Below are 26,248 nucleotides of genomic sequence, written 5' to 3' on the forward strand. Positions count from 1 at the left end.
AAACTAATTTCTCCACATCTCTGATTTAGAAACTGAAATAAACAAATTATATTTTATATGTAGAATAAAATATGTAGTGTACATGATTTTTATTACATAATGCTAGACATCATAGTTGCTAATGTTCATTTTAAGCGTTTACAAAAAATGTTAGCAACAAAGCATAACTGCCAGTTAAGCTTACACGGAATAATAACACGTCTCATGTTACAAACCAAATATTAAGAGTAAAAAAAAAAAAAAAGAAAAAAAGTTAAATTCTAAAAGCTGTCAATTAATGCATACAATGTTGTTTCATTCCAAAACATACACACTTTACTTTATTGGTCATAATTTATTTTCTAACAACGTAATCTACACATAGTGTATAAATTCACCACAAGATGGTGTATTATGGCCCGGCATGGCCAAGTGAGTTAAGGCGTTCGACTCGTAATCTGATGGTGGTGGGTTCGAATCCCCGTCGCACAAAACATGCCCGTCCTTTCAGCCGTGGTGGCGTTATAAAGTAACGTTCAATCTCACTATTCGTTGGTAAAAGAGTAGGTCAAAAGTTGGCGGCGAGTGGTGATGACTAGCTGCCTTCCCTCTAATCTTACACTGCTAAATTAGGGACGGCTAGCGCAGATAGCCCTCGTGTAGCTTTGCGTGAAATTAAAAACAAAATCTTGTATATATATATATATATTTCAGGTTGTAAACTACAACATACAAAGAGCGTATAAATGGAATGTAACTGTGGTTGTTTTAAATTTTAAATTAGAATGGTAAAAACAGGTATGAAACAGTCAGTGCTGTTAACTATTGCAGAAAAAAATATATTTTTATAGTTAAAAGGAGAATCAATACATGTACAAAGTGTTTGATATATTTTGAAAGTAAATTGTATTTTAATTTATAACACTGCAGTTGTTACGTGATTTATTAATAAACTATGTTTCAACGTTTTCTCACAGTTGTTCGAATAACAATACTGCTAGATATATTTCGGTACAGTGTCGCGACTTTAACACTGAGATATAATCACGTATATCAAACAAAATTTAAGTTCAAATTACAAATACATCTAATCAAATAATTGTATTTATGAGTATACTAGTTCCAAGTGATTTTTTAAAATATATAATGGATTTATTATTATATATTTATTTTAATATGAACGTTTGTTTCTGTTAAATATATATTTTGAAATGCTTGCAACTTGCACTGTTAAATGTTTATTGCGAAATTTCCGTCTATTCACTAAACTTGGAGAAGATTAACGAAACCTCTAGCGTATCGTTGGGCCAACTGAAATTTCGAGAACCTCTCCTAACGTTTATAAACCGACGAGTCAAGAAACTATGTATTAATGTTTTGCTACAGTTGGTACAATATAAACCTCGGTAGTTATAACTGTGATTAATACTTATTAATAGGGGAACTACAGATATTTGACCAGGAATATTTATAGGTTTCGTATATTACAAATCGTTTAACTTTGGACGTTACTACTTTTAAGAAAGCATTATATAACTTCATCTGTAAAAACCTCACGTGTGATTACTGAAGAGCGAGCTAACTACCTGTTGAGTGAATTATACCGATACCAACTCAAAATTAATTCGCTCACTGTGAACTCTCGACAAAATACTCATTTCCATACCAGATACATTGTTTGTAAAACTTTTGCAGGTAAATTATTATCTGTAATAACAACCATAAATTGTATTATCCTTTATATATTAAAATATATTTGTATTAAGAAAAATGTATTAACTTTGTTGGCAAATATAAATTGTACACATCTCTATATTTAATTAAATTGTAATTTAAATTTAGACGTTAATTCAGTTTCAGGCCGATTGAGATCGTAATACATAACATTATAAATAGGAGACTCGGCACAAATAAACTAAAATACGAAACATGTAATTAACCTCAAATATAATGGCGCTCCTAAAGCCGCGAGAACACGCTAGTTATACATTTTAACACTTGTCTTACAAACGAATTGGGTGACATCTTTTACTAGGTCTAGGATTACTCAAAAACGATCTTCAAATTCGACTGCGGAAACGATACTAAACGAATATACTAATGATTAGTATATCACAAATGCTTTAAAGAATAAAATGTGAAGATATGGTTTACTTAAAGATCGATGTATCAACGAATATAAAGTATATGTTAATACGTTACATGTCTAGCACTACAAGTGTAAGGAGCCTCACTCGGAATGCTTGTATTTACATAACACTGTATCAAGATAAAATACAGGTATACTTTAAGGTTCTCGTACGATTTTATAAAAACGGAAAACATCATCATTTTGAAGGTGAAACTTTGTAGAATGGACGTCATTTTGTAACGAAGCACACAGTAGAGCTAATAATACCCTTCATTGGATAGAATAGATTATATTTAAACTGTATTTTACTTTAACTTGTTACCAAAGTGATTTTCTGGTTTCTCTACAATATTAAACATGAACTGATCTCCATCGTTGGGTAACATAATAGACCATATGTTCTTTAGTACAGAAATGTTGAAGATAATTACATTACTTACTTTATTAATTTGAATTAAAGGATTCACTTTCACATGATTTTCGATTTAGTAAGTGTTTTCATCATGTACAACTTCGTCATTGACAATTATATTTTCATTATAATTTCATGTTTTTTCTCTACTGTTTGTTGTGTTATTTGCACATGCTAATACAATTTTTGACTGCCTTCATCCACACCATCTACTCAATTTTACAGAAAATGACAATCCATATTTACCATCACACCCAGTTTATGTTCAGTATTTTAATAATATTATGATACTATTGAAATAATATTAGTGAGAATATGGGTGGTGAAGTTTAATACATCTATCACGAGTGTCATAAATCATGATTCTTATTTGTAAACTACTCTTCTTACGGGGTGATTTTTCAAGCAGTAAGTCTCAAAAATATATATTCAAATATAAGACACTTTTGATACATACGTTTTTCGTCATATACTTTTATTTCAATAGACTTTAGGATAGATACACACATAAAAGCCATGTTGTAGTTTAGCCATACTGTTTAATGAGCTGTGGCTTTTCAGTTCAACTAAATATTAATTACCTTTTCCAGACACTTCAAAATTCACACTAGTATTCTTAATATAACATATACTATTGATTCTGAATAGACTAAGGAGTGAAGTTCTTCACAAAATGTTAGCAACAAAGCATATCTGCCAATTAAGCTTACACAGAATAATACTATGTCTTGTGTTCCAAACCAAATATTAAGAGTAAATAAAAAAGGCACTAAAAGCTATAAATTAATGCATGCAATGTTGTTTCACTCCAAATTATACACACTGAAACCATTTACTTTAAATTGTTAGAAGATAAATTATGACCAATAATCTACACATAGTGTATAAATTCACCACAATCACAATCTTGTATATCGTATAATGTTGTAAACTACAACATACAAAGAGCATGTAAGTGGAATGTAACTGTGGTTGTTTTAAATTTAAATTAGAATGGTAGAAACAGGTATGAAACAGTCAGTGCTGTTAACTTTTGAAGAAAAAATATTTTATAGTTAAAAGAAGAATCAATACATGTACATGGTGTTTGATATACTTTGAAAACTACCAGTATAACATCTACACTGTTATCTAAATTATCATCGTATCTCCGAAAGGAAACTGTGTGCAGGGTAGGGCTTCTTGTAACTTTTCTCCTTTTGCTACTTGCACATGTTCTTTGTCTGCTTCAAGTGATCGTGCTAGACAAATCCAATCTGGCAATTCCTGTAGAAACATGCTGAAAAATTAAAATTGCTCTATTATATGTTGTATAATATTAACATAAAGTTTCCTATATAAAAACAAAACAAAAAAAACATTTTTGTTGATAATGGGGAAAAAAAGCATAATGTAATTCTTTTCATTAAATCGCAATGAAAAGATATGCAAAACAGCAACACAGATTTATGTAAAAATAGACCAAGGTGTAACTAAAAGTATTCATATCATATGTATTAATAAAAGTAATCCTACTTGCTATTAGGAAAGAATTTTTATTGCAAGAATATATTATCTGTTACATACAACAAATTTCACTTGCAAAATATTGCATTAAAACACTGTTGCATAATAATCAGTGATGACGAGAAAACCCACTTGTAAAGAAAAATATATGTGAAAATGGCTGGTTTGGGTTGAGAAAATGTTTTATGCAGAGGAGGGAACAACATTTCAACCTTCTTCGGTCATCGTCAGGTTCACAAAGAAAGAAAGAGGTAACTGACCAATAGCTGACCACATGTTTGAAGGGGGTTGTGTAACTGAGTGTAGGAATGTAGAGGGCATGATTAGATGTTTGATTATATTAATATAGGTATAAAGGTGTTTCTTTGTATTGGTTTATTTTGGGCTCAAGTTGTTGTATAAGTAAGGCTTCTTTAATTTTGTATTTTTTTATGTTTGTTTCTTTATTTAGTATTTGGGTGTTTTTTTATGGTTATGTTGTGTTTATTTGATTTGCAGTGTTTGAAAACATGTGAAGGTGACTTTTTGCATTCTTTGAATCTGGTTTCCATTTTTCTACTTTGTTTCTCCAATATAGAGGTCGTGGCAGTTACCACATTGTATTTTATAAATAATGTTGGTGTGGTATTTGTCAGTGTATGTTTACATAGTATAGACCTTAATTTTGTGCCTGGTTTTTGAATAAATTTGGTATTAACTAGAATGTCATATTTTGTTACTAGTTTTTGCCAAATGTTGGTTATTTTCTGCTGATGTCAGAATATAGGGTATGCAGCAGTATATGGTTTTGTGATTTTTTTAATTTGTGAGATATATTTACTTTTGTTGGTTGATTTTGCTTTTTGTCTAAGTGTGTGCATATAATGTTTTCTACGGTTTGTGGAGGGAACTTATTGATGTTGATGAAGTATTTTATTTTGTCTAATTCATCATTAATTTTATCTGGTGAGCATAGTTTTATGGCTGTGTTTATTTGGTTTCTTAGTATGTTGAGTTTTTCTTTTGTCTCATGTGCTGAGTCCCAAGGAATGTATAGTCCAGTATGGGTGATTTTGCAGTGGATTTCTGTTTTAAACTGTGTACTGGTTCTTGTAATTTTGAGGTTAAGAAATGATATTTGATTGCTTTCTTCCCATTCACATGTGAAGATAATGTTGGGATGTATAGAGCTAATGTGATTGAAAAAATTAAGTGTGTGTTCTGTAGATGTGAATCCTGCAATTGCATCATCTTCATATCTGTACCAGTAAAGTGGTGGATGTAATGCTGTGTTAATTGCTTGTGTGTCATAAAAATATTGGCTAGAACTGGTGATATTGGGTTGCCCATGCTTAGGCCATTTGTTTGTACATAGTTGTGGTTGCTCAACATGAAGTTTGTCTTTATCCTGGTGAATTCTATGAGGGTTGCTAATTGGTTGCTGGGAATGTCTATTGATGGGTTAGGGTCTTGAATATAGAGTTCTGAGGCTATCTTGCAGGCTTCAGTGGCTTGGACTTCTGTAAAGAGGTATATGACATCAAAACTGGCTATTAAGGCTTTATGATTAACTTGATTAAGATAAGACTTGAAATTAAGAGTCTTTGATGAATGAGCTGGCTGATGTTACATATTTGGAGAATGCCCATGCTATGTATTTACCAAGATTGTAATTAAACAATTCATATGTGGACATTATTGGTTGTTATGGACAATCTGGTTTACGAGGTTTGGGGATGCTATTAAGTAGTTCATATATATATTTTAATGGGCACTAGCAGGTTTCTAGTATACTTATTTCTATAAACTACAAATAATGACAGTTAACGACAAATATTTTTACCTTTTGCACTTATTATTTACTGTCTCGGTCTCCATGTAATAAAACTGCATCGAATAACAACTAAGCCTAACAGTTATACTTTTATTACATTATGTTACAGATATAGCCATGCCAAAAAGTTAGGACACCCTATGAAAGCCTGTGTATTTTTGTAACATTTTTTGATATATAGATATTTAATCTTAATTTCAACAATACTGAGAGATTATAGGAATATAACTAAATATTTAAAACTGAAGAAAAGACTAAGATCTTCTGTAAATGTAATTCTACAAAAATGCATATTCTAACTGAGGAAAAAGTTAGGACACACTACCCCCTAATAGCTAGTGTTACCCCCTTTGGCTGAAATAACTGCAGTGAGATGCTTCTTGTAGCCATCCACCAGTCTCTGACATCGGTCTGAAAAACGTTTGGCCACTCCTCAATGCAGAATTCTTTCAGCTGTGAGATGTTTGAGGGGTTTTCTTGCATGTACAGCCTGTTTCAAGTCACCCCACAGCATCTCAATGGGATTAAAATCTGGGCTATGACTTGGCCATTCCAAGACTCTCCATTTTTTAAGTTTTTAGCCAGTCCTTGGTGGATTTACTGGTTTGTTTTGGGTCATTGTCATGTTGCAGGGTCCAGTTCCTCTTCAGCTTTAATTTTCGTACAGATGGTCTCACATGATTCTCAAGCACCCTCTGATACACAGTAGAATTCATGGTAGATTCTATGATTGTGAGCTATCCAGGTCCTGCTGCAGCAAAGCAGCCCCAAACCATGGCACTTCCACCTCCATGCTTCACAGTTGGTATGAGGTTCTTTTCCTGGAATGCTGTATTTGGTTTACGCCAAACATGTCCTCTGTTCTGGTGTCCAAATAATTCAATTTTGGACTCATCTGTCCAAAGAACATTATTCCAAAAGTCCTGGTCTTTGTCTACATTCTCTCTGGCAAGCTTCAGTCTGGCCTTGATGTTTCTCTTAGAGAGCAAATGTTTCCTCCTTGCACACCTCTCATGCAAGTTAAACTCGTGCAGTCTCTTTCTGATTGTAGAGGCATACACTTTTCCATCAACAGTAGCCAGAGCCTGCTGTAGGTTCTGTGATGACATGCTAGGGTGTTTGGAGACCTCTTTTAGCATCTTGCAGTCTGCTCTCAGGGTGTACTTGCTTGGATGACTAGACCTGGGAATGTTGGCAGTTGTTTTGAAAGCCCTCCACTTGTTAACTGTTTTCCAGACAGTGGAATGGCTGATTTCAAAATCTTTTAGGATCTTTTTAAATTCCTTACCAGACTCATAAGCTGCTACATTTTTCTTTCTGAAAGCCTCAGACAGCTCTTTTACTCTCACCATGGTGCTCACTCTCACTTCAACAGTCAGGAGCACACCAAACTAAATGTCCGAGGTTTAAATAGGGCAAGCCCCATTCAAAATGCTGAGTAACGATCTTTTAATCATGTGCACCTGGTGTGAGTTGAGCCATTTTAAGTGGGAATAAATGTGGGGGTGTCCTAACTTTTTCCTCAGTTAGAATATGCATTTTTGTAGAATTACATTTACAGAAGATCTTGAAAAGTCTTTTCTTCAGTTTTAATTGTATTCCTATAGTCTCTCAGTATTGTTAAAATTGAGATTAAATATCTATATATCCAAAAATGTTACAAAAATACACAGGCTTTCATAGGGTGTCCTAACTTTTTCACATGACTGTATCTGCCCAAAACATAAAATCAGCAACTCTAGTTTAGGTCTTTTCTTACTGTGTGAACAATACAATACAAATCTTATATTTCCTCATTTCAAATTTTAAAATTTCTCTAATTTCTTCTTTGTTTAACTTTTAAGACAAACACTACCTTAGTCAAAACAATTAAGCTGTGTGAAAATAATAAAGTAAAACTGTCAGGCATAAATGTGACAAGTTCAAGATTATATCTAAATACATAAAAACAAACAGGATTCTTCAGCAGTTCATGAAATTTAAGTGTAAATTGTCAAGAAAAATTTTTTTTAATATTTAGCTACTGACACATTTGTGCAACTCTTTCCATTCATTATTTCTGTATTTACTTATAACTTACAGATGAAAACTAACCATGTGGCTACAGGCAATATAATCTTTATTTCTGGTTTCTGGAATCCATTCACAACAGATGCCAAAGACAAATTATATGATCCCATATTTTCAAACATTATCCAGTCTCCTACAGACATGACAGGCAGAGTACACTTTTCTACAATTTTATCCAGGGTGTCACAAGTTGGTCCCCACAAACTACAGCTAACTCCAGTATGATCAGCAGTATCCTAGAAGTGATTAGAAAGTTAGTAAATATTTTTGATCTAAGTAAAATAATTTCATTAATATCAAGTAATGTTTGGTGTTTGCTCATCAACTTATCATATTTGAAAGCAAGAAGATCTGCAAAATATTTCAATATTTCTTCTGAAACTTTTACAGTTGAGGCCTTCAGCAACATCTTACTATATCTACAATTTATGATGCATTATGTAATTGTATTATAAGTTTTGTATGAATTATAAAATCATTAACCCTAACTGCATTAGATGTTCCATTGGACCAAGCTCGCATTGGGTAATTAATGTTTACATAATTCCGAATTTTCTCGCTGTACCTTTACAAGTATACTGTATGCAAAATATCAGTATGTTTAAAGTATTTCTATTAAAGATTTATCTGTGAATTTACTTCAGTCAGTCTGACTCGGACTCTTCATTAGTCCGAGTGAAAAGTAATTTTCATATTAAGAATGAAAAAAAATCTGTTTTATCTTAGTTTTATATTTCATTTGCATATCCTCTAGAATCTCCTTAATGAGCATCAGTTTTGTTATTTTGGGTAAAACTATTTCTTATTTTCTTTACCATAACATTAACTGTAGTGAAGTATTTTTAGCAAAGTTTGAAAAATATAAAGCAATATGAAAAGCACATTCTTCTGGAACAACAAAGATTATAACAGAGAGCTACAATTATTTATTTTAAAACCTTCAGGTGTCTCTAATTTTTACTAATGCTTTAATTTAATTTTATTAATTATTGCATTTTCAATCATAAGCAGCTTGTATGCATACTTTACTGAAATGTTACTATTTAAAAACCAAAAAAGAAACTTGGAACTTATATTTGGCCTTGATTTTTTTGTTCTTAGGTGGTATTAAATTCCATTGAGTATTTGTTACTTAGAAAATTGTAGTAGTAAAAAAATACATATTCATTTCAAACATGCAATTAATAACAAAACTATTAATAAACAAATATACACAAATGCTTAAAATTATTATAACTGAACTTGCTTGGTAACTATGCTATAAATAGATTAAAGTAATTCTCTTATCTGGTTAAGTCAACCTTAGTGATAACATTAATGAATATGTAGGTTGAATAAAATCAGTAAATAAAAATCTTTCATTTTTATTTGTTGCAAATAATCATATAACAAATGGCAAAGAGGATTACTGGAATGTGTTGAAACCCAGGATGTGATGGGAGAGCATGGCATGCGGGTTTGCCTTAGACTTATTTCAGTAACAGAGAAACATTGGATGATATAACTTTATACTATATTTTATAAATATCTATATATCATTTATGTCAAACTCAGAAGGCCAAATACGGGTACAAAGACAATCTAAAATTGGCAATTCAAAGCAAACAAGTTCAGCATGATAAACTCATGAAGACTGAGAATTCATTTCAATATCTCTCTTTGAAATTAACAAATGAAAACTTGTATAACTAAATTTTTATTGCAACTCTAAAAATTGTGACATATGCACTTTCACCCATTCATATCGATATATACTCATGCTTAATCTATACAAATAACTAATTCTTACAGATTTAACACTAAAAGAGTACATTTAGATCAAGCTACTCTAATTCTATGAACCATGAGTTAAATTACTCATATTAGAAAGTAAAATTAAATTCAGAAGTGATCAGGAAGCATCATATATCTTGAACCAAAATAACTGATGAGACACTGGCCATGTTTTTTGAAGTCTTTCCCAGAAGTCCGAATTAATGCTTTACACATGAATATCTGGCTTTGAATCTTAAACATTTTGGAACAACATGATATTCTCAGTTATGTTCCAGACCAATTCTCTAGCAAAACTAGAAAGCAGTGTAGGAAACTGTATGGGATGCTGCACCTTAATTATACACCAGTAAACTTCCTAGGTTTTGTGATCAACCAGAATAAAGGGATATGAAGCCTGTTACAAGTATGTGTAACAGATTCATAATATACATAAAGCAATAAATGGAACCTTTTCATTCCAAACATGCCTGAGCTAAAAACCTCATGTGAAAAAAGTAAGGTGGAAGGTACACATGCCAAATCATTAACCTATCTGCTTTAAACACCTTACTGTGAAGGTCAGGAAAGATCAGAGTGTGATCAACATTCAACATAAACACAAGTTTAGTGAATGAATATGTACACAAACCTTTAATTTGAAACAGAATTTCCTAGAAAAACTACAGAACAGCATACAAGTAAAGCTTTTAAGCATAAGAAAGAAAAAGAAAAGGCACAAAAATTACATGTAAAATCAGTAAACAGAAATCTCATATCTTGGGGTAGGAAGATATATACCAGAGAAATTAATGAAAAATTACATGAAACAGACTATAAGAAGTCTATTAAAGACTGGCCGACAATAACTCTCAAAATCTTTTCCACACCACAAAGTCTTACAAAGAACAGAAGAAACAGAATAAAAAAAATAAGTAATCCTTGAAGCATAGTTTGTGGGGTAATATATTAACAATGGGAGAAAATGATTGATTGATTGATTTAGTGTTTTATGGCACAAAGCAGCAAGGCTATCTGCGCCAGACATTCGGTAAAAATGTAAAATAAAATAAATAAATAAATGTAGTAATAGACATAAATGGAAATGAAGATAAAACAAAAAAGTATAAAACCAATGTTGACACCTAGTCTACAATGTTAAGATAGAAGGCAGAGTATAAGAAGTTGTAAGGTATTTACTCTAGCAAAAAGGTAATGATCATAACCCGCCAGGAAGATTAACAGGTAAGTTCAAGAACCACCGTCAATCACCTGAAGTTGGCCTTTCCAGTCCTGGTTCTGGGTTATGTGTCATAGCAGCTATTATCAAAATGTAAAAGAATAAAAGTTTTAAAAGACACTCCACAAAATCGTAATAATGAGTAGCCAAATGTCCACTAAAAAGATAAATTCAAGTAAATGGAGTAAAATTTGTAAAAGTAATTGAAGATAAAAGCAAAACGGCAATTAAAACAGAAAATGGTGTAAAAACCAATGTTGACATCCAGTCAACAAAGTTGTAAAGAACTACCTGTAGCAGAATGGTAATGATCATAACCCGGCAGGAAGACTAACAGGTAAGTATAAAAACCACCGTCAGTCACCTGAAGTTGGTCTTTCCAGTCCTGGTTCCAGGTTATGAGTCAATATGGCCAGTACTAAAAATTTAAGTAGTAAAAGTGTGAAATGATATGCAGCAAAAGTATAATAACAACTCGCCAGGACGACTAACGAGTAGTTCAAACTGATAGTTCAAACAGTAGCGTTAGTCATCTGAAGTTGGCCTTTCCAGTCCTGGTGTCGAGTTATTTAATGTTCTGGCCATTGTCCAATGTCAAATTGAAGAAGAGAGATTAAAACTGTAAAAAAGGAACCACAATTAAAAGGTGTAATGAATAAATATGCAACACTTAAATGAGATTAAAAAGATTAATGGCCATTAAAAATTTAAAAACATTATCAAGGTGGACAGAGTCACCATCACCAATAACTCTGTCCAATGATACAGACTGACCCTGGGAAAAAATATGTTTAAAATATTGCCGTCATTGAGAATTGTAACGATGGCAAGAAAGTAAAACGTGGCTGATAGTGATTTGAGTGTTACACAAACTACACATTGGTGCATCAGTTCCAGATAAAAGAAAACGATGAGTTAAAAAACTGTGACCAATGCGTAGCCTAGTGAGAACAACTTCCTCCTTCTGAACTTTACGAAGCTAGATGGCCAAAGTCCAATTTTGGGTTTGATTTGAAAAGTTTGTTGTCGCGTTGCTCACTCCAAGTGGACTGCCAGCTGGCACGAGCGAGAGCCTTGAAGACAACACCATAGTCCATGTCTGCATAGCTCGACATTCCCATGTCTGCAAGCTAAATACAAACATGGCCTGGTATCCATAAAAACTGGATTGAAGTAGCTGCTAATGAGAAATGGGCCAGTCGGTTTTGAATATCAGCGAGAATAGGATGTGAGCTAAAGTGTAGCGATTCCAAGGCAAGTATAGAACTAAGCGAATCAGTATAAATAGTGCAGTTGGAGTACTGCTCAGCTGCAATATGATCCAGGGCAAGAAATATGGCATACAGTTCAGCAGTGAACACAGAAGCTGTAGAAGGGATTCTGCACGCAACTACTGACCCATAGCAAACCACAGCAGAGCCCACTGAATTACCCGATTTGGAACCATCTGTATAAATGGGAACTGAATGATTGTTTGAAAGATATTCATTGAATAAAAGATGGTACTTCCAATCTGGAGTATCTGCCTTTTTTAGGTGACTGAAAGAAAGGTCACATTTGGGGGCTGTAATAAGCCATGGTGGGATGGGCCAACCTGTGGAATCTGCAATGTTATCCAAGGACAGACCCAATTCATCCAATTGCGCCTGGATGCGAAGGCCAAACGGAGCAATGACAGATCGTCTGTTCTGAAAAAGTACTGCCCACCGAGGAAGGAAAACACATTTCCAGGTGGGAAACTTTGGTAAGGAATGAAGTTTCGAAGTATATTGTAAAGATAGTTGCAAACGGCGAAGGTGTAGAGAAGGTTCATGAGATTCAATGTATATACTTTGAACTGGAGTGGTACGGAAAGCCCCAGTGCAGAGTCAAAGTCCTTGGTGATGAATGGGGTCCAGCATCTTTAGGGCCGAGGGTCTGGCAGAGCCATAGACCATTGATCCATAATCGAGTTTTGATCTAATAAGAGCGAGATATACCTTTAACATTGAACAGCGATCTGCCCCCCAACTGGTAGAAGAGAGAACACGGAGGATGTTCAGTGCTCTTGTGCATTTGACCCGAAGCTGCTTTAAGGGTGGTATAAAGGTCAGTTTACGATCAAAGATAAGCCCCAAGAACTTGGTCTCCGGGACCACTGGCAGCAAAACTTCACCGATATGAAGTTCAGGATCAGGGTGAATACCCCATTGACGGCAAAAGTGCATGCATACAGTTTTGGAGAGAGAGAAATTAAAGCCGTTCGCCAGAGTCCACTTCCGTACACAATTGAGGGCGGTTTGTAGTTGCCGCTCAAGATATCTCATGTTTGACGACTAACATGAGATGTGAAAGTCATCGACATACAGCCCATTCGCAACAGTGAGAGGGAGTTGTTCAGTGATGGCATTTATCTTTATACTGAAGAGTGTAACACTGAATACTTGAGGGACTCCAAGTTCCTGTACAAAAGAACGGGAAAGTGTCGAACCCACACGAACTTGGAATCTCCTGTCCATTAAAAATATTTTAATAAACATGGGTAAATGACCACGTAACCCAGATATATGGAGGTCTCGCAAAACGCCATACCTCCATGTTGTGTCGTAAGCCTTCTCTATATCAAAGAATATTGATACAAGATGTTGGCGGTTGAGAAAGGCTTCTCTGATAGATGTTTCAAGACTAATTAGGTGGTCTGTGGTGGAGTGCTGTCGATGGAACCCACACTGGGTGGGCAAGAGGAGGTTGTTTGATTCAAGGAACCAAACAAGATGAGCATTAACCATCCTTTCTAATGTCTTACAGAGACAGCTCGTCAAAGCAATTGGACGGTAGTTTGAAGGAATCTTGGGATCTTTCCCTGGCTTAGAGAGAGGTAAAATAATAGCCTGGCGCCAGGCATCAGGAAAAACATTCTCCTGCCAGATCTGGTTGAAAACAATCAGAAGGACATCAAGAGAAGCAGGAGATAGATGGGGCAGCATGTCATAATGAATATCATCAGGTCCAACAGACGTACTGGCAGACCGATGAAGGGCCATTTTTAGTTCCACCAGGGTAAAGGGACAATTATAGTCAAAGAAACAGTCAGTTCGAAAGGAAAGAGGTGATCGCTCTGCCCGAGTCTTGATGGCCAGGAAGGTGGAGGAACAAGCAGAAGTGCTAGATACCCGCAAAAGCTTTCACCTAGAGTGTCAGCGATGTTCGAACATCAGTCACCTCCTGACCATCAGAGAGTAAGATCGAGAGGGGACAGAATTGTAGTGCCCATTAACCTTTCAATCCTGTCCCATATGATCTTGGAACTGGTGGTAGAAGATATGCTGGTTGTGAACTTAATCCAAGATTCCTTCTGGCTTTGATGTCTTACCCACCTAGCATGTGCACGGGCCCGTTGGAAAGCAACCTGGTTTGAAAGTGTGGGATATCTACGAAAAGTATCCCAGGCTTGCTTTTGAGCCTTCCGTGATAAGTGGCAAGCAGGATTCCACCACGGACGAGGATATCGTGGAAAATGTGTCGAGGTTTTAGGAATACACTGAGCAGCTGCATGTGTAATGCAGTCAGTTACCGCTGCTACACAGTCGTCTATTGATGGCTGATTTACGATGGCAGGATCAAGTTCTGCGAGAGCAGTGAAAGTGGACCAGTCTGCCTGATCCAGACTCCACTGGGGCACGCGGGTAGGGTGGCATCGACCACGGCCAATCTCTCTCAAAAGGATCGGAAAATGATCACTGCCTAGTGGATTACTGTCAACCCTCCATGAAAAATGGGAGAAGAATGAAGGGGAGCAAACTGAGAGATCAATAGCGGTAAAGGATTGACTAGGTGCATAAAAGTAAGTGGAAGAACCAGTATTGAAAAGAGAAAGATTGTGATCAGAGAGCATCCGCTCTACAGATCGGCCCCTCCCATCAATAATAGCACTTCCCCAGAGGGGATGATGTCCATTAAAATCCCCTAGGATTAGAAATGGAGATGGCAATTGTTCAACGAGAGCATCAAGATCTGATTGATCATATGTCTCTCCAAGGGACAGGTACAAAGAACAAACAGTGATGGTATGACCCAAGGAAACACGAATGGCTACAGCCTCCAAGGGTGTGTTGAGTGACAAAGACAGGGTGGGCACGTGTTGATCAACCAACAGTGCCACCCCTCCATGTACTTGACAACCTGTCATTTCTGTACAGAGAAAACTGCTGAATGGAGACAGTATCAGCAGTTTTGAGAAATGTTTCTTGTAAAGAAAGACAAACAGGATGGTAGGAAAAAATCAGCATTTTGATATCATCCAGATTAGAAAGTAAACCTGGACAGTTCCATTGCATCAAGGTGGCCATTTTTAAGAACGGGTAGGTGAAGTGGCTGGAGAACCCTTCGGTTTACGACCACGTCTTTTTTCTTTACTGTCTTTAGTCGGAGGAGGTCTATAAACCTCCATGGATCCTGCTCTGGGTCGGGTGGGCAGGTTTTTGTTATTGGAAGGGGAATCCAGTGACTGAGGACGCGAACGAATAATTGTTTTGTCTCTTGTGGTGGGAGAAAAAGATGTATCAGAAGAAATGCCTGTATTTGAAACTGAAGGACGTGGATCTTGAGGTTTGTTGGAAGGTATGGGAGGAACAGAGATGGGTGTGGAAGTCTATTCATCAACCTTTTTAACCACGGAGGTCAAAAGGCTTTTCATTTGTTTTGAAAACGATTCTCTTGGAGGCACAGAGAGATCTGTCTGCACTCCCACTGCAGTTGTGGAATGAAGTGCAGCAGCATATGTTCAAGATGGAGTTGTGGACAGCAATTTCCGAGCCTCAGGATAACTAATGTTATGTGTCGTTTTCAAACGCTGCTCCTCTTTTTCCTCCAACCATTTTGGGCAAGAATGAAAGTAAGAGGGTGAGAACCATTGCAGTTTACGCAATGTGGGTTCATGTCACAGTCATAGGCATAGTGGTCCTTGCCTCCACAAAGAGTACATGTCAGGGAACCACGACAAGATGTCTAAGTGGCGAATCTCTGACATTGGAAACATCGAAGAGGGTTTGGTATGTATGGCGAACCCTGCAAATGAGATAACCTGCCTTGATGGTGGCAGATGCACGTGGTGAAGTAAATGTTAAAACGAGGGTATTTGTTGGCAGTGTAACTCCATCTTTGCGAGTGGAGATGCGCCTCACTGCAGAAACTCCTTGAGTGGAGAGACCAGCGAGAATCTCCGACTCGAGAACGTTCTTCAAATCCCTTTCAACAATAACTCCTCGTGAAGAATTCAAGGTAGCATGGGGTGTAACCTCAATAGGTATATCCCCAATTGCCTTTGAATTCAAGAGGAGTTCACGGTGTTGGGATGTGGATGTTTCAACCAATATGTCACCACATCGAAGTTTCTTTACTGACTTTGGAGAGCCAGCAAGTCCCTCTAGTCCCTTTTGAATAAAAAAAAGGGGACATTTGCCCTAAAGGTTTTTCGAAGAGAATGTAATATAAGAAAATGAGGTGCGTGTTACTGATGTTGAAGATTGCTGTTCTGAGTATTCAAGGCGTGGTCGCTACCCATTGACTGTTTTTTTACAATTTTATTTAAATTTTTTAGAGGATCCATAGGAAAAGGAAAAAAATTTCGGTACCCACTGACCCCACCCACCATGGAGCCCTACAAGGAGACGCACTACAAAGTCACGCAAGGACAATGCAGCAACGCCAGGGTTTAGTGAGCACTATACCCTAACACCAGCATCAGGCACAATGTCCACAACACCTGTTGAGAACTTCCAACACTGGTACTTGGTTGACTCTAGCCCAAGTGGACCAGCCGATTGACCCAAGGGGGCCACCCAAAGGCCGACCGTCTACAGGAATTCTAGGCCAAAGTGGTGTGTTAGGGTTGGACCCCTCAACCACCAGGATCCTATCCTCCCCTTCACGGGTCGCCATGTATGGCAAACACATGGGTGGATGTGTAGATCCCAGAAAAGGTAACCTGATAGAACAGAACCTTCCCTGGGAGGTCCCCTCACCACGTACAGGAATCCACACAGAGGGGGGGGGAGAAAATAAATCTTTACAGACAACTAAAGCACTAGACAAAAATAATTAACAGTTTAAAGAAAAGTAAAATGAGAACCTTCAAAAATAAACGAATATATCTTAATCCTGTAGTATTCTCTGGCATGATGACTACAAAATATTAAAGTGATGTGGCTCAAATGAGGATGGGGCTATTCTAGATAAATCAGTAGCTTAAAAAAGAAGAAAATAACAACTGTTTTTCCATCAAAAAATAGTTTAACTCTTTATAGCCTCTCTTACTTCAACTGCCTAAAACTTTATCTAAACATAGACACCTATTCAGACAATGTCAAACAGCACACAAGAGTAGTAAGAAGTATTTGTCAAAAAGAAATACCTCAACTGAAGAAGGGTTCATTAATTTATGGAATATCTCAAAGATTAACTTAACTTATTGAAACAGACAACATCCCCAAAAAGTTGGGATCAGCTGAAGTTAAGAAAGAAATGAATATTTATCCTAATGAACTTGATCTTCAGTTTCATTTATTGGATCCAGGAGAGTTTACCCTTCTAGGCCTGAAGTGTGCAACGTACAACAACTGTGGTGTTAGAGATTTCTAAACATACACAAAAAGAACAAGATAATTACTGAAGTGAAAATTGATATCTATTGCACTAAACAGTTGTCCCACATAAGTAAAAATGTAAAACCTTATGAAAATATTAAAATTACTTCAACATTCCAACAAGTCATCTAACGATATCAGACATTTGACCAAAGAGAAAATGAAAAACTTGAAACTTTTCAACCTGCACAATTCAACCATAATTCAGTCTCCCATTTTCTTGGAAGCAAAAAATTAATAGAAAAATATTATGGAGATGGGAACTTCTGTAGCTTACCTGGCCAGAAAAGTAGAAACTTAACATAATAGTAGCTGAAGAAGAGAGTCTAGTGAAAAAGTGAAGATACTAAAAAAAGATGTGATGAGTAAAACACATTGAATCTGTAGCACCCACAATTTTAAGTGAAAAAAACCCCAAAAAATGACCTAAACATTTTGAGTCTCCAACCGATTGACTTTGAAAGAAGGTTGATTACAGAAAATAAATATTAAAGGGAAGAAACAAAACTGATGGTCAGTTGAGAGAAAGCTTGTTACATATGTACAGAAGCTTAGAAATTAAAATTGTGAGCACAGTACTGACAAAAGTAATTCACAAAGTTAGCAACATAAAAGACTAATAGCAACTAAATTAAATATCTCGAGTAAAGCATTTTTGTAAAAAAGATTTAGCTAGAAAACTAGCTAACTAAAATTATTCATGAAGACTACCTACTAGTTTAAAAAAAAACAAAACAGGATGATGTGTTGTTTCATTGCCTAAAGTACAAGTTAATTATTTAAATATACCCTATTAGCATACTTCAACATAATATCTGTCATTTTAATTATACTCCATTTATATATTATATTCTCTGTAATTCCCAATGTTTGAATTTATTTGCATCAAAGTTTTATTTTTCATTGTTCATTCAATAAACTTACCACCAAAGGCACAAGGTTAAATTTCGATTGTTCAAATAACAAAGAACTGAAGGAGCCATAAACACCGTCATTGAGATAATACATCATCACTGGATCATCTAAAAAATACACTTTGCTATCATTTATATTAATATTTACTTAAAACTGTATTTCAATAACTAAATTTTGAAATTTAATATAATATAACAATATACAACACAATGACACACACAGCATTTCACTTTTCGTTGTTTTTTGAATTTCATGCAAAGCTACACGACGGCTATCTGCACTAGTCATTCATAATTTAGACTAGAAAGAAGGCAGTAAGTCATCACCACCCACTGCTAACCCTTGGTATGCTCTTTCACCAACCAATAGTGGTGTTGATTGTCACATTATAATGCTCCCACAGCTGAAAGAGCAAGCATGTTTGGTATCACATAGATCCGAACTCACAACTATCAGATTACCAGTTAAGCACCCTAACCCCATTGTCATAAACTTCTATATTCTGAAGTTTCAATGAAACTTCTTTTTGCATTTTCAAAATAATAATGATGAAAAATTCAATTACTGTTGTTGTGGAAATTATTGACTGAAACAATTTTGTGACCATTAATCATCTTTATTGAAACATTAAATATAGCCAAAAATCTATTCAATCTCTGAAAAGTAGCCCAAAAAGTAACTTCCCACAATTCCTCAATTTTCCCCAGCCATTTTCTCATGTAGTTCAATTCCATAAAAAACCGTAACTCTAACAACACCACTTTCCTGCTTATGTACTGTGTATTATTATAATCTATTTCATAAATACTTATTAAAGTATGAATCAAAAATATTGCTTTACTTACACCCTTGTGCAACTTAATTGAAACAAGACAGAAAATTATGATTTTTTCAGTTTTTTGCATTTTATTTCTGAGAATCTAAAAATTACTCAAATTAATACATGATATGACCACCTTTATTTTTCAGAAGATCATTAATCTGCTTTGGCATCGAGTCCATAAATTGACTGCAATCTTTACTAATTTTTGGATCGTGGTGCCACACATCAATTAGCTTATCTTTTGTAGTGCAGTCTTTTCCACAAAGTCTTTCTTTACAAATCGCCCAAAGATTTTCAATAGGATTTAAGTCTGGAGAGTTTCCAGGCCAGTCCAGCATCTTTATTCGCATTGTAGTCATAACATTTTTCACAAGTTTTGATGTGTGGTATGGAGCCAGATCTTACTGAAAAATGCCAGATCCATCTGAAATCTCTTTTTCAATTCTGGAACAACTCTTCTCTGCAAAACTTCGATGTACTGTGGTCCTCACATGATACCTTCTACGATATGTAAGCCTCCGACACCAAAGTAGCTGAAAAAGCCCCAAGACATCTTCAAGGGATGTTTTATGAACTGATTGATGTGAGATTCTTGAAGTTTCTTACCTGGAGATCTGTGAACATGCAGACTTCTGTGACCCAGTATGAAGAAATGAGTCTTGTCACTGAATAACACCTTCCTCCATTGTTCTTGCATCCAGTTCTTGTATTTCAGACCCCAATGATATCGTTTTTTCTTCATTGAGTTTGTAAGAAGTTGTTTTTTGACTGGTCTCCTTGCCCTTCTAACACAATTTTGAATGCTGTAATATTCCTCAAAATTTCGTCATATATCCCAAAAATAGATCGATTGTACTGCAAAACACAGCTAATGATGCCATATGTGAGAAAAAATGACTATTAAAGGAAATAAGCAGGTCCAGAGAGCCTACACTAGCCGCCATGCTGAAAATATTGTAAAATGACCATTTGTTTCAATTAATTTGTACAAGGGTGTAGTTATATTTATTTAATTAATAAGTAGTTCTATCCTAAGAAATAAAACAAATAGAAGTTAAACACATTTTGGTACTGAACTTAAAATTGATGTCACCAGAATGTTTTTGATCTTTCTTTTTTGAAAAATTAGAAATTATACAATATCCCAAATTAATTCTCACTTTCCACTGATTTAAATAACGTATAATCTCCTCTATCCAATTATACTTAAATATATCTAACTATTTTTAAAGATGAGCATTATTAGAAATTTTTCAGATCACATACTGCTATATTATAAAAGGGTGGAAATGAAGGGCTGTACTGATAACAACACTGAAAGCGTGTTTCTTATTAAGCACAAAGTTAAACAATAAGCTAGCTGTAACTGTGACTACAGTCAGCATCAGAACTTGATTTTGAGAAATAGAAGCCCTCATATTTACAACTAAACCACTGAGGGCACTAATGGCAGAAGGAAAATTATATTCAAAGAATGATAGTTTCTTAGTAAACATAAGACTATGTATTAGGTCTAACAGAAAAAAGAAAATTTGTACAGAAGTGATAGTTTAACTTTTATATATATTTTTAAATTTATAAGTTACACTGACTAAAATGTTAAAAATATCATTCCCCAAATCTCACAGAATTAAAACTTGTTGAAACAATTACAATGATTATTTTTATTTACATCTTGAAATTTCATATTCACTACACCTGAATGGTGCTCCATGGTTCAGAAGATGTTACTTTCCTTGATTTTATAATTTTATTGTAAACATGATTTATACTCTGGTACAACATATAATGGAAAATATGAGGTACCATTCTAACCATGAATTATTTTTTATTTAAAACAACTGACAAGACTTTTGGTCAAGTAGAATTGTATTATTTATTTTATCCTTGGTGTTATGCTGTTTGCAAGTGTTTTTCCAATTTCAGGAAAAAAACACCGATATCTTTTGCAAGTTATGAAAGGTTGTTGAGCACATTGTAATATGTATACCGACATGGGCTTCTTATGTATTTCTCATATGTGAAAGAAAATAAAATAGCATGTTAACAATAATCAAATTGAATATTAATGTGCAAGATCAGTCTTCAAGTACACTAATTTTTCGTTCTTTTTTCTTTCCACATAAAGAATCATTTTCTATATTTTTAAAAAAAATGTGAATTGCATTTTTAACTAACTGAAGAAAAAGCAAAAAGATTTCCTTTTAAATATATTTGTTGCAGGAAGAAAAATGTATTTGCTATAAACAATTAAAAAACCTTTTTTTGGAGCTCCAACCTGTCTCTCTGCAATAATATTGGCACAAAGAGTGAAGGCAGATGTTGCAAAGTAACGACCTGGCTCAGCAACTATGTCAACACCATCATCCAATGGAAAATGCTTCTCTAAAGCTTGGTTTACTACATGAGCAATCTTGAAAAATACAGTAAAAAGTGATATATACTGTTATGTAATTATACATTATACTTTCAAACACTTTTAAAAGCTCTTTTGTGGTTAAAAATAATAATTTCATACTTTCAAAAATGCAAGATTCAAAACTAAAATCATGAAGTAATGAATTTGTATGCATATGAAAATAAAATCACCTCATCAAAGTCAGAACTCTCCCTTTTTGCTCCAGGAAAACCTCCTCCTATGTTCAGAATGGTCATATTAAAGTTCATACTTATAGCTTTGTCAAACACTTGACGAGCAGAATGTATTGCTTTATCATACTTTATTTTATCTGCACAGTTACTGCCAAGATGGAAGCTGCAAAAATTAAGAAAACGTTAACAAGAGCAAAAAAATAAATAAAATGAAAATAATAAAATTATTATATGTCAAGCCTGGTGAATGTATAAAAAGATTAAGAAATGATAAGAAGCCATATTTCTGGTATCATTAATTACTGCTAATAACAAATTTTCTTTCAAAAGACATGCTTGCCAGAAAACAAAACAAAACAGAGACCTATATATGTAAAAACGGCTCGTTGACCGAAGAAGGTCGAAACGTTGTTCTCTCCTCTTTGTAAAATATTTTCCCAACCCAAACAAGCCGTTTTTACATATATATTTCTCTACAAGTGGGTTTTCTCGACATCACTGAAAACAGAAAGCTACTTTAAGAGGTACAACAATGAGGCTTTAAATTATATCTCTTAGCAAAACATTAGTCTGAATTTACACTGTCAAGTAATTAAAAATGGTAATAAAAAGCACAATGTATGGAATTTATTTTTTTTTCTTGAAGAAAAAACCCCAAAACCCAACAACAAATGGCCTTTAATCTTCTTAAGCCAAGTAAATTAATTCACTCTTTAAAACATAGCTAATATGTACTCAAAATTATAGATCACTGAACTTTTCTAATTGTTGAAAATATTTTTCTTCCTTGTAAATTTGACACAATTCATACTTGTGACAAAAAGAAAATTGAATAGTTTAATGGCTAATATTATTTGATATGAAATAATTTTTTTATTTTTTGGAGTTCTTTTCCACCATTTTTATTAGAATTTTCAGGAAATTTTCTTTTTACAAGTCTCAATCTGAAAGTAATAATGTCCTTCAAAGTACAAAATGAATACATAATCTACTGAAAATAAATTTACAACTATTATCATCACAAAGCTAAACAAATAATCCTTCACCAACAAATTTAATTTTCTCAGTAAATCATTAAAATCAACGTTAATGGTTTAATTAAATACAGATTATATGTACCTATGCTTCAGCAAGTACAAAATAAAACAATATTTATGAAGCACTGCTATGCTTGTCAGGTGTTTCTCTAAATGTTAAACATACAAAGTGCTTTGTATAAATTGGAGACTAATCAACCATCACCTCGTATTTTAAATTCAAAACATGATGAATTCCTTCTGGTGCAATTATTTTAGAACTTCATCAAATCTCAAAACAAAACAAATGGGAATAAAGCAAATTTAGAGTTTATTTATTTAATAGTTTGTGTGGCTATCTTTGGTTTCAATCACTGTCTGAAACTAAAGAGAAAGGCTTTTTCCAAGCTTAATATAAATGCTCAGTAGAAATTGAATAACAGGCACTTTTTAATAATGCGTAGATAGCATCCAGTTTATCTTTAAAACTTGCATAAATATTTATTTTAACAATTTGCTCATTTTGTTTTTGTTATAATCAGAAAAAGATTTAAATGTCTAAGCACTAGGGTAGTAATCATAAGAATTCTCTTCAGTGACTAAATGCCAGGATACCACTTCTGGCATTAATGTGCAAGTTGGAATATCACTCTTTCATCCTAAGTGTCCTACGATGGTCTTATATTTAAATGATTATTCAATAAAGAGATGAATAAAAACAAATAAAAATTCATTTTCAATACTACAATATATTTTCTTCTTTCAATAACAATAAACATTTTTTAGTGTAAGCTGAATGAATTAAATCTCTAAAACTCACCTCACTCCTACAACATCAAGTTCCAATTCTCTAGCCACTTCCAAAAGATGTTCAACATGATTCATATCACTTCCAAATTTAAAGCCAAAATGAGAGACGTTTTCATCATTGTTCTTCACATGAATATGAAGCACTACTTGAGCCAATGGATGAAGAGTCTTGATCTTGTGTAGCTCCATTTCATTGTCAAAAGTCAGCAATTCAACCCCAACAGCTGCAGCATGTTTGATGAAGGAACGGGTTTTACACGAATTTCCATAGATTACACGAGAAGTGTCAACACCCAAGCTTAACAATGACTGAATCTCCAGCTGTATGCAAAGTGAAAACACAACTAAAAAAAATGGATTTTGAACAAAAGTTCACTCTTAATAACAAAACCAAATCCAATTTAAATGGTAATAGAGTCAAGAATTTGTAAAAATATTAGTTTCTAATGAAAAGGATACATATATAGATATATCAATAAATCCAAATGTGCTAATTAGATGCATTTTAATGATAATTCTAAAAATCTATATTAGAAAGAAAAAAAACAATTTTTTTATAAGATTATTTCAGTATATTTATCAATGCTGTAATGATGTTTGTTAAAATGAATGCATATTTAAGTAATCATAAACTACAGGACTATAGTACACCCTTGTGCAAATTAATTGAAACAAATGGTCATTTTACAATATTTTCAGCACAGCAGCCAGTGTAGACTTGCTGGACCCACTGATTTCCTTTAATAGTCATTTTTTCACACAGACGGCATCATTATCTGTGTTTTGCAGTATGGTCGATCTAGTTTTGGGATATATGATGAAAGTTTGAGGAATATTACGTCATTCAAAATTGAGTTAAAAGGGCAGGAGACCAGTCAAAAAACGACTTCTTACCAACTCAATGAAGAAAAAACGGTATCAATGGGTTTTGAAATACAAGAACAATGGAGGAAGGTGTTATTCAGTGACGAGACTCATTTCTTCATACAGAGTCAAAGAAGTCTGCAGGTTCCCAGATCTCCAGGTGAGAAACTTCGAGAATCTCACATCAATCATTTCGTAAAACATCCCTTGAAAATGTTTTGGGGCTTTTTCAGCTACTATGGCATTGAAGGATTACATATCATAGAAGGTATTATGTGAGGACCACTGTACATCAAAGTTTTGCAGAGAAGAGTTGTTCCAGAATTCAAAAAGGTATTTCCAGATGGATCTGGCAGTTTTCAGCAAGATCTAGCTCCATGCCATGCATCGAAACTTGTGAAAAATTTTATGACTACAACGTGAATAAAGGTGCTGGACTGGCCTGGAAACTCTCCAGACTTAAATCCTATTGAAAATCTTTGGGCGATTTGTAAAGAAAGACTTCGTGGAAAAGACTGTGCTATGAAAGATAAGCTAATTGAGGTCATAATTGAGGTGTGGTACTGCAATCCAAAAATTAGTAAAGATTGAGGTCAACTTGTGGACTCGATGCCAAAGCAGATTAATGATTTTCTGAAAAATAAAGGCGGTCATATCATGTATTAATTTGCGAGTAATTTTGGCTTCTCAGAAATAAAACGCAAAAAACTGAAAAAATCATAATTTTCTGTCTTGTTTCAATTAATTTGCACAAGGGTGTATATTTACTTAGTCTTGCCATGGTTTTACATGAACAAGACCTCAGAATTGCAAATTATTATAAAAGTGCTGGATACAATTTAATTTTTCTATCTTCCCTTAAAGTTTAAAGAATTTCGTTAAGTTTCTAAAATGCACTTTGTATATATAATGCAGTATTTAATAGAACATTAAAAACATACAAAACTCTGTTATAATATTTACTACCACATCTACCATTACACAAGTGGAAAGATTGGCTAAAAGTACTAAATTACAAAACAAACTACGGAACTCAAAAAATGAACATAAAAATCAGTTGTAAGCTTATTAAAAGTTTTTCTTCTTTTAAAGTTTTTTGTTTTTAAATAACCACTTTGAATTTTTTAGAATGTTTTCTAGTTATTAATTTCTATGTATTGGTAACTCAAGCTTTCAATCAATGAACTTCCTTACTTATTCAAGTTATTTTCAGTGGAGACTTCATTCAATATGGTAAATGTAGAAGTTTTTGGACAAAACCACAAAAAATTTATAAGAAATACCACAATATTCTTATTACATTTTATGGGGAAAATGTTTCAATGAAATTAAACATTTACTTTCTCACCATCAGTTCTAAAATTAATTTTAATTAAGTTAACATATCTACTTGAAAATATACTTCACACAAACCTCTACTGCTGCATCACTAATAGTTAACTTCCACACAGATTTTACTGAATTTTCTACATGTAGTACAACCCTTGAACAAACTCCTTCCCAATACATTTCTGCATGCATTGCATCAGCTTATGGTGTAATTGTTATGATAATGTAACAACTTCACTTGTTAATTACAATATCCACATGTATTAATCCATTAGAACACTAGCATACCATCATGGGCTCATTATTAAGGAAGCAAACAAAATGCACCAGAAGAGGAAAGGTGGGAAATGGTGTATAAAGTTAAGCACCTATT

General features: G+C 34.2%; 1 protein-coding gene across 7 annotated transcripts in view; it reads right to left on the reverse strand.

Annotated features, from left to right (window-relative positions):
- Positions 1–2,980: 2,980 nt before the first annotated feature.
- The window catches only part of LOC143255724 (ornithine decarboxylase-like), a 44,825-nt gene continuing 21,557 nt past the window's right edge, over positions 2,981–26,248 (reverse strand). For 3 of the 7 annotated variants that reach the window (XM_076511852.1, XM_076511853.1, XM_076511854.1), the window contains 6 exons: positions 23,693–24,003; positions 21,854–22,019; positions 21,524–21,677; positions 18,451–18,548; positions 7,936–8,147; positions 2,981–3,801 (listed from right to left, as the gene is read on the reverse strand). In XM_076511852.1, coding sequence (XP_076367967.1) covers positions 3,654–3,801; positions 7,936–8,147; positions 18,451–18,548; positions 21,524–21,677; positions 21,854–22,019; positions 23,693–24,003 — 1,089 coding nt within the window. In that variant the 3' untranslated portion in view covers positions 2,981–3,653. Of the gene's footprint in view, positions 3,802–7,921; positions 8,148–18,450; positions 18,549–21,523; positions 21,678–21,853; positions 22,020–23,692; positions 24,027–26,248 lie in introns of all 7 variants that reach the window. The other 4 variants (XM_076511855.1, XM_076511857.1, XM_076511858.1 and 1 more) reach the window with 2 other exon arrangements.

The sequence above is a fragment of the Tachypleus tridentatus genome, chromosome 7 (genome assembly GCF_004210375.1).
Source record: "Tachypleus tridentatus isolate NWPU-2018 chromosome 7, ASM421037v1, whole genome shotgun sequence".
NCBI classification, from domain to species: domain Eukaryota; kingdom Metazoa; phylum Arthropoda; class Merostomata; order Xiphosura; family Limulidae; genus Tachypleus; species Tachypleus tridentatus.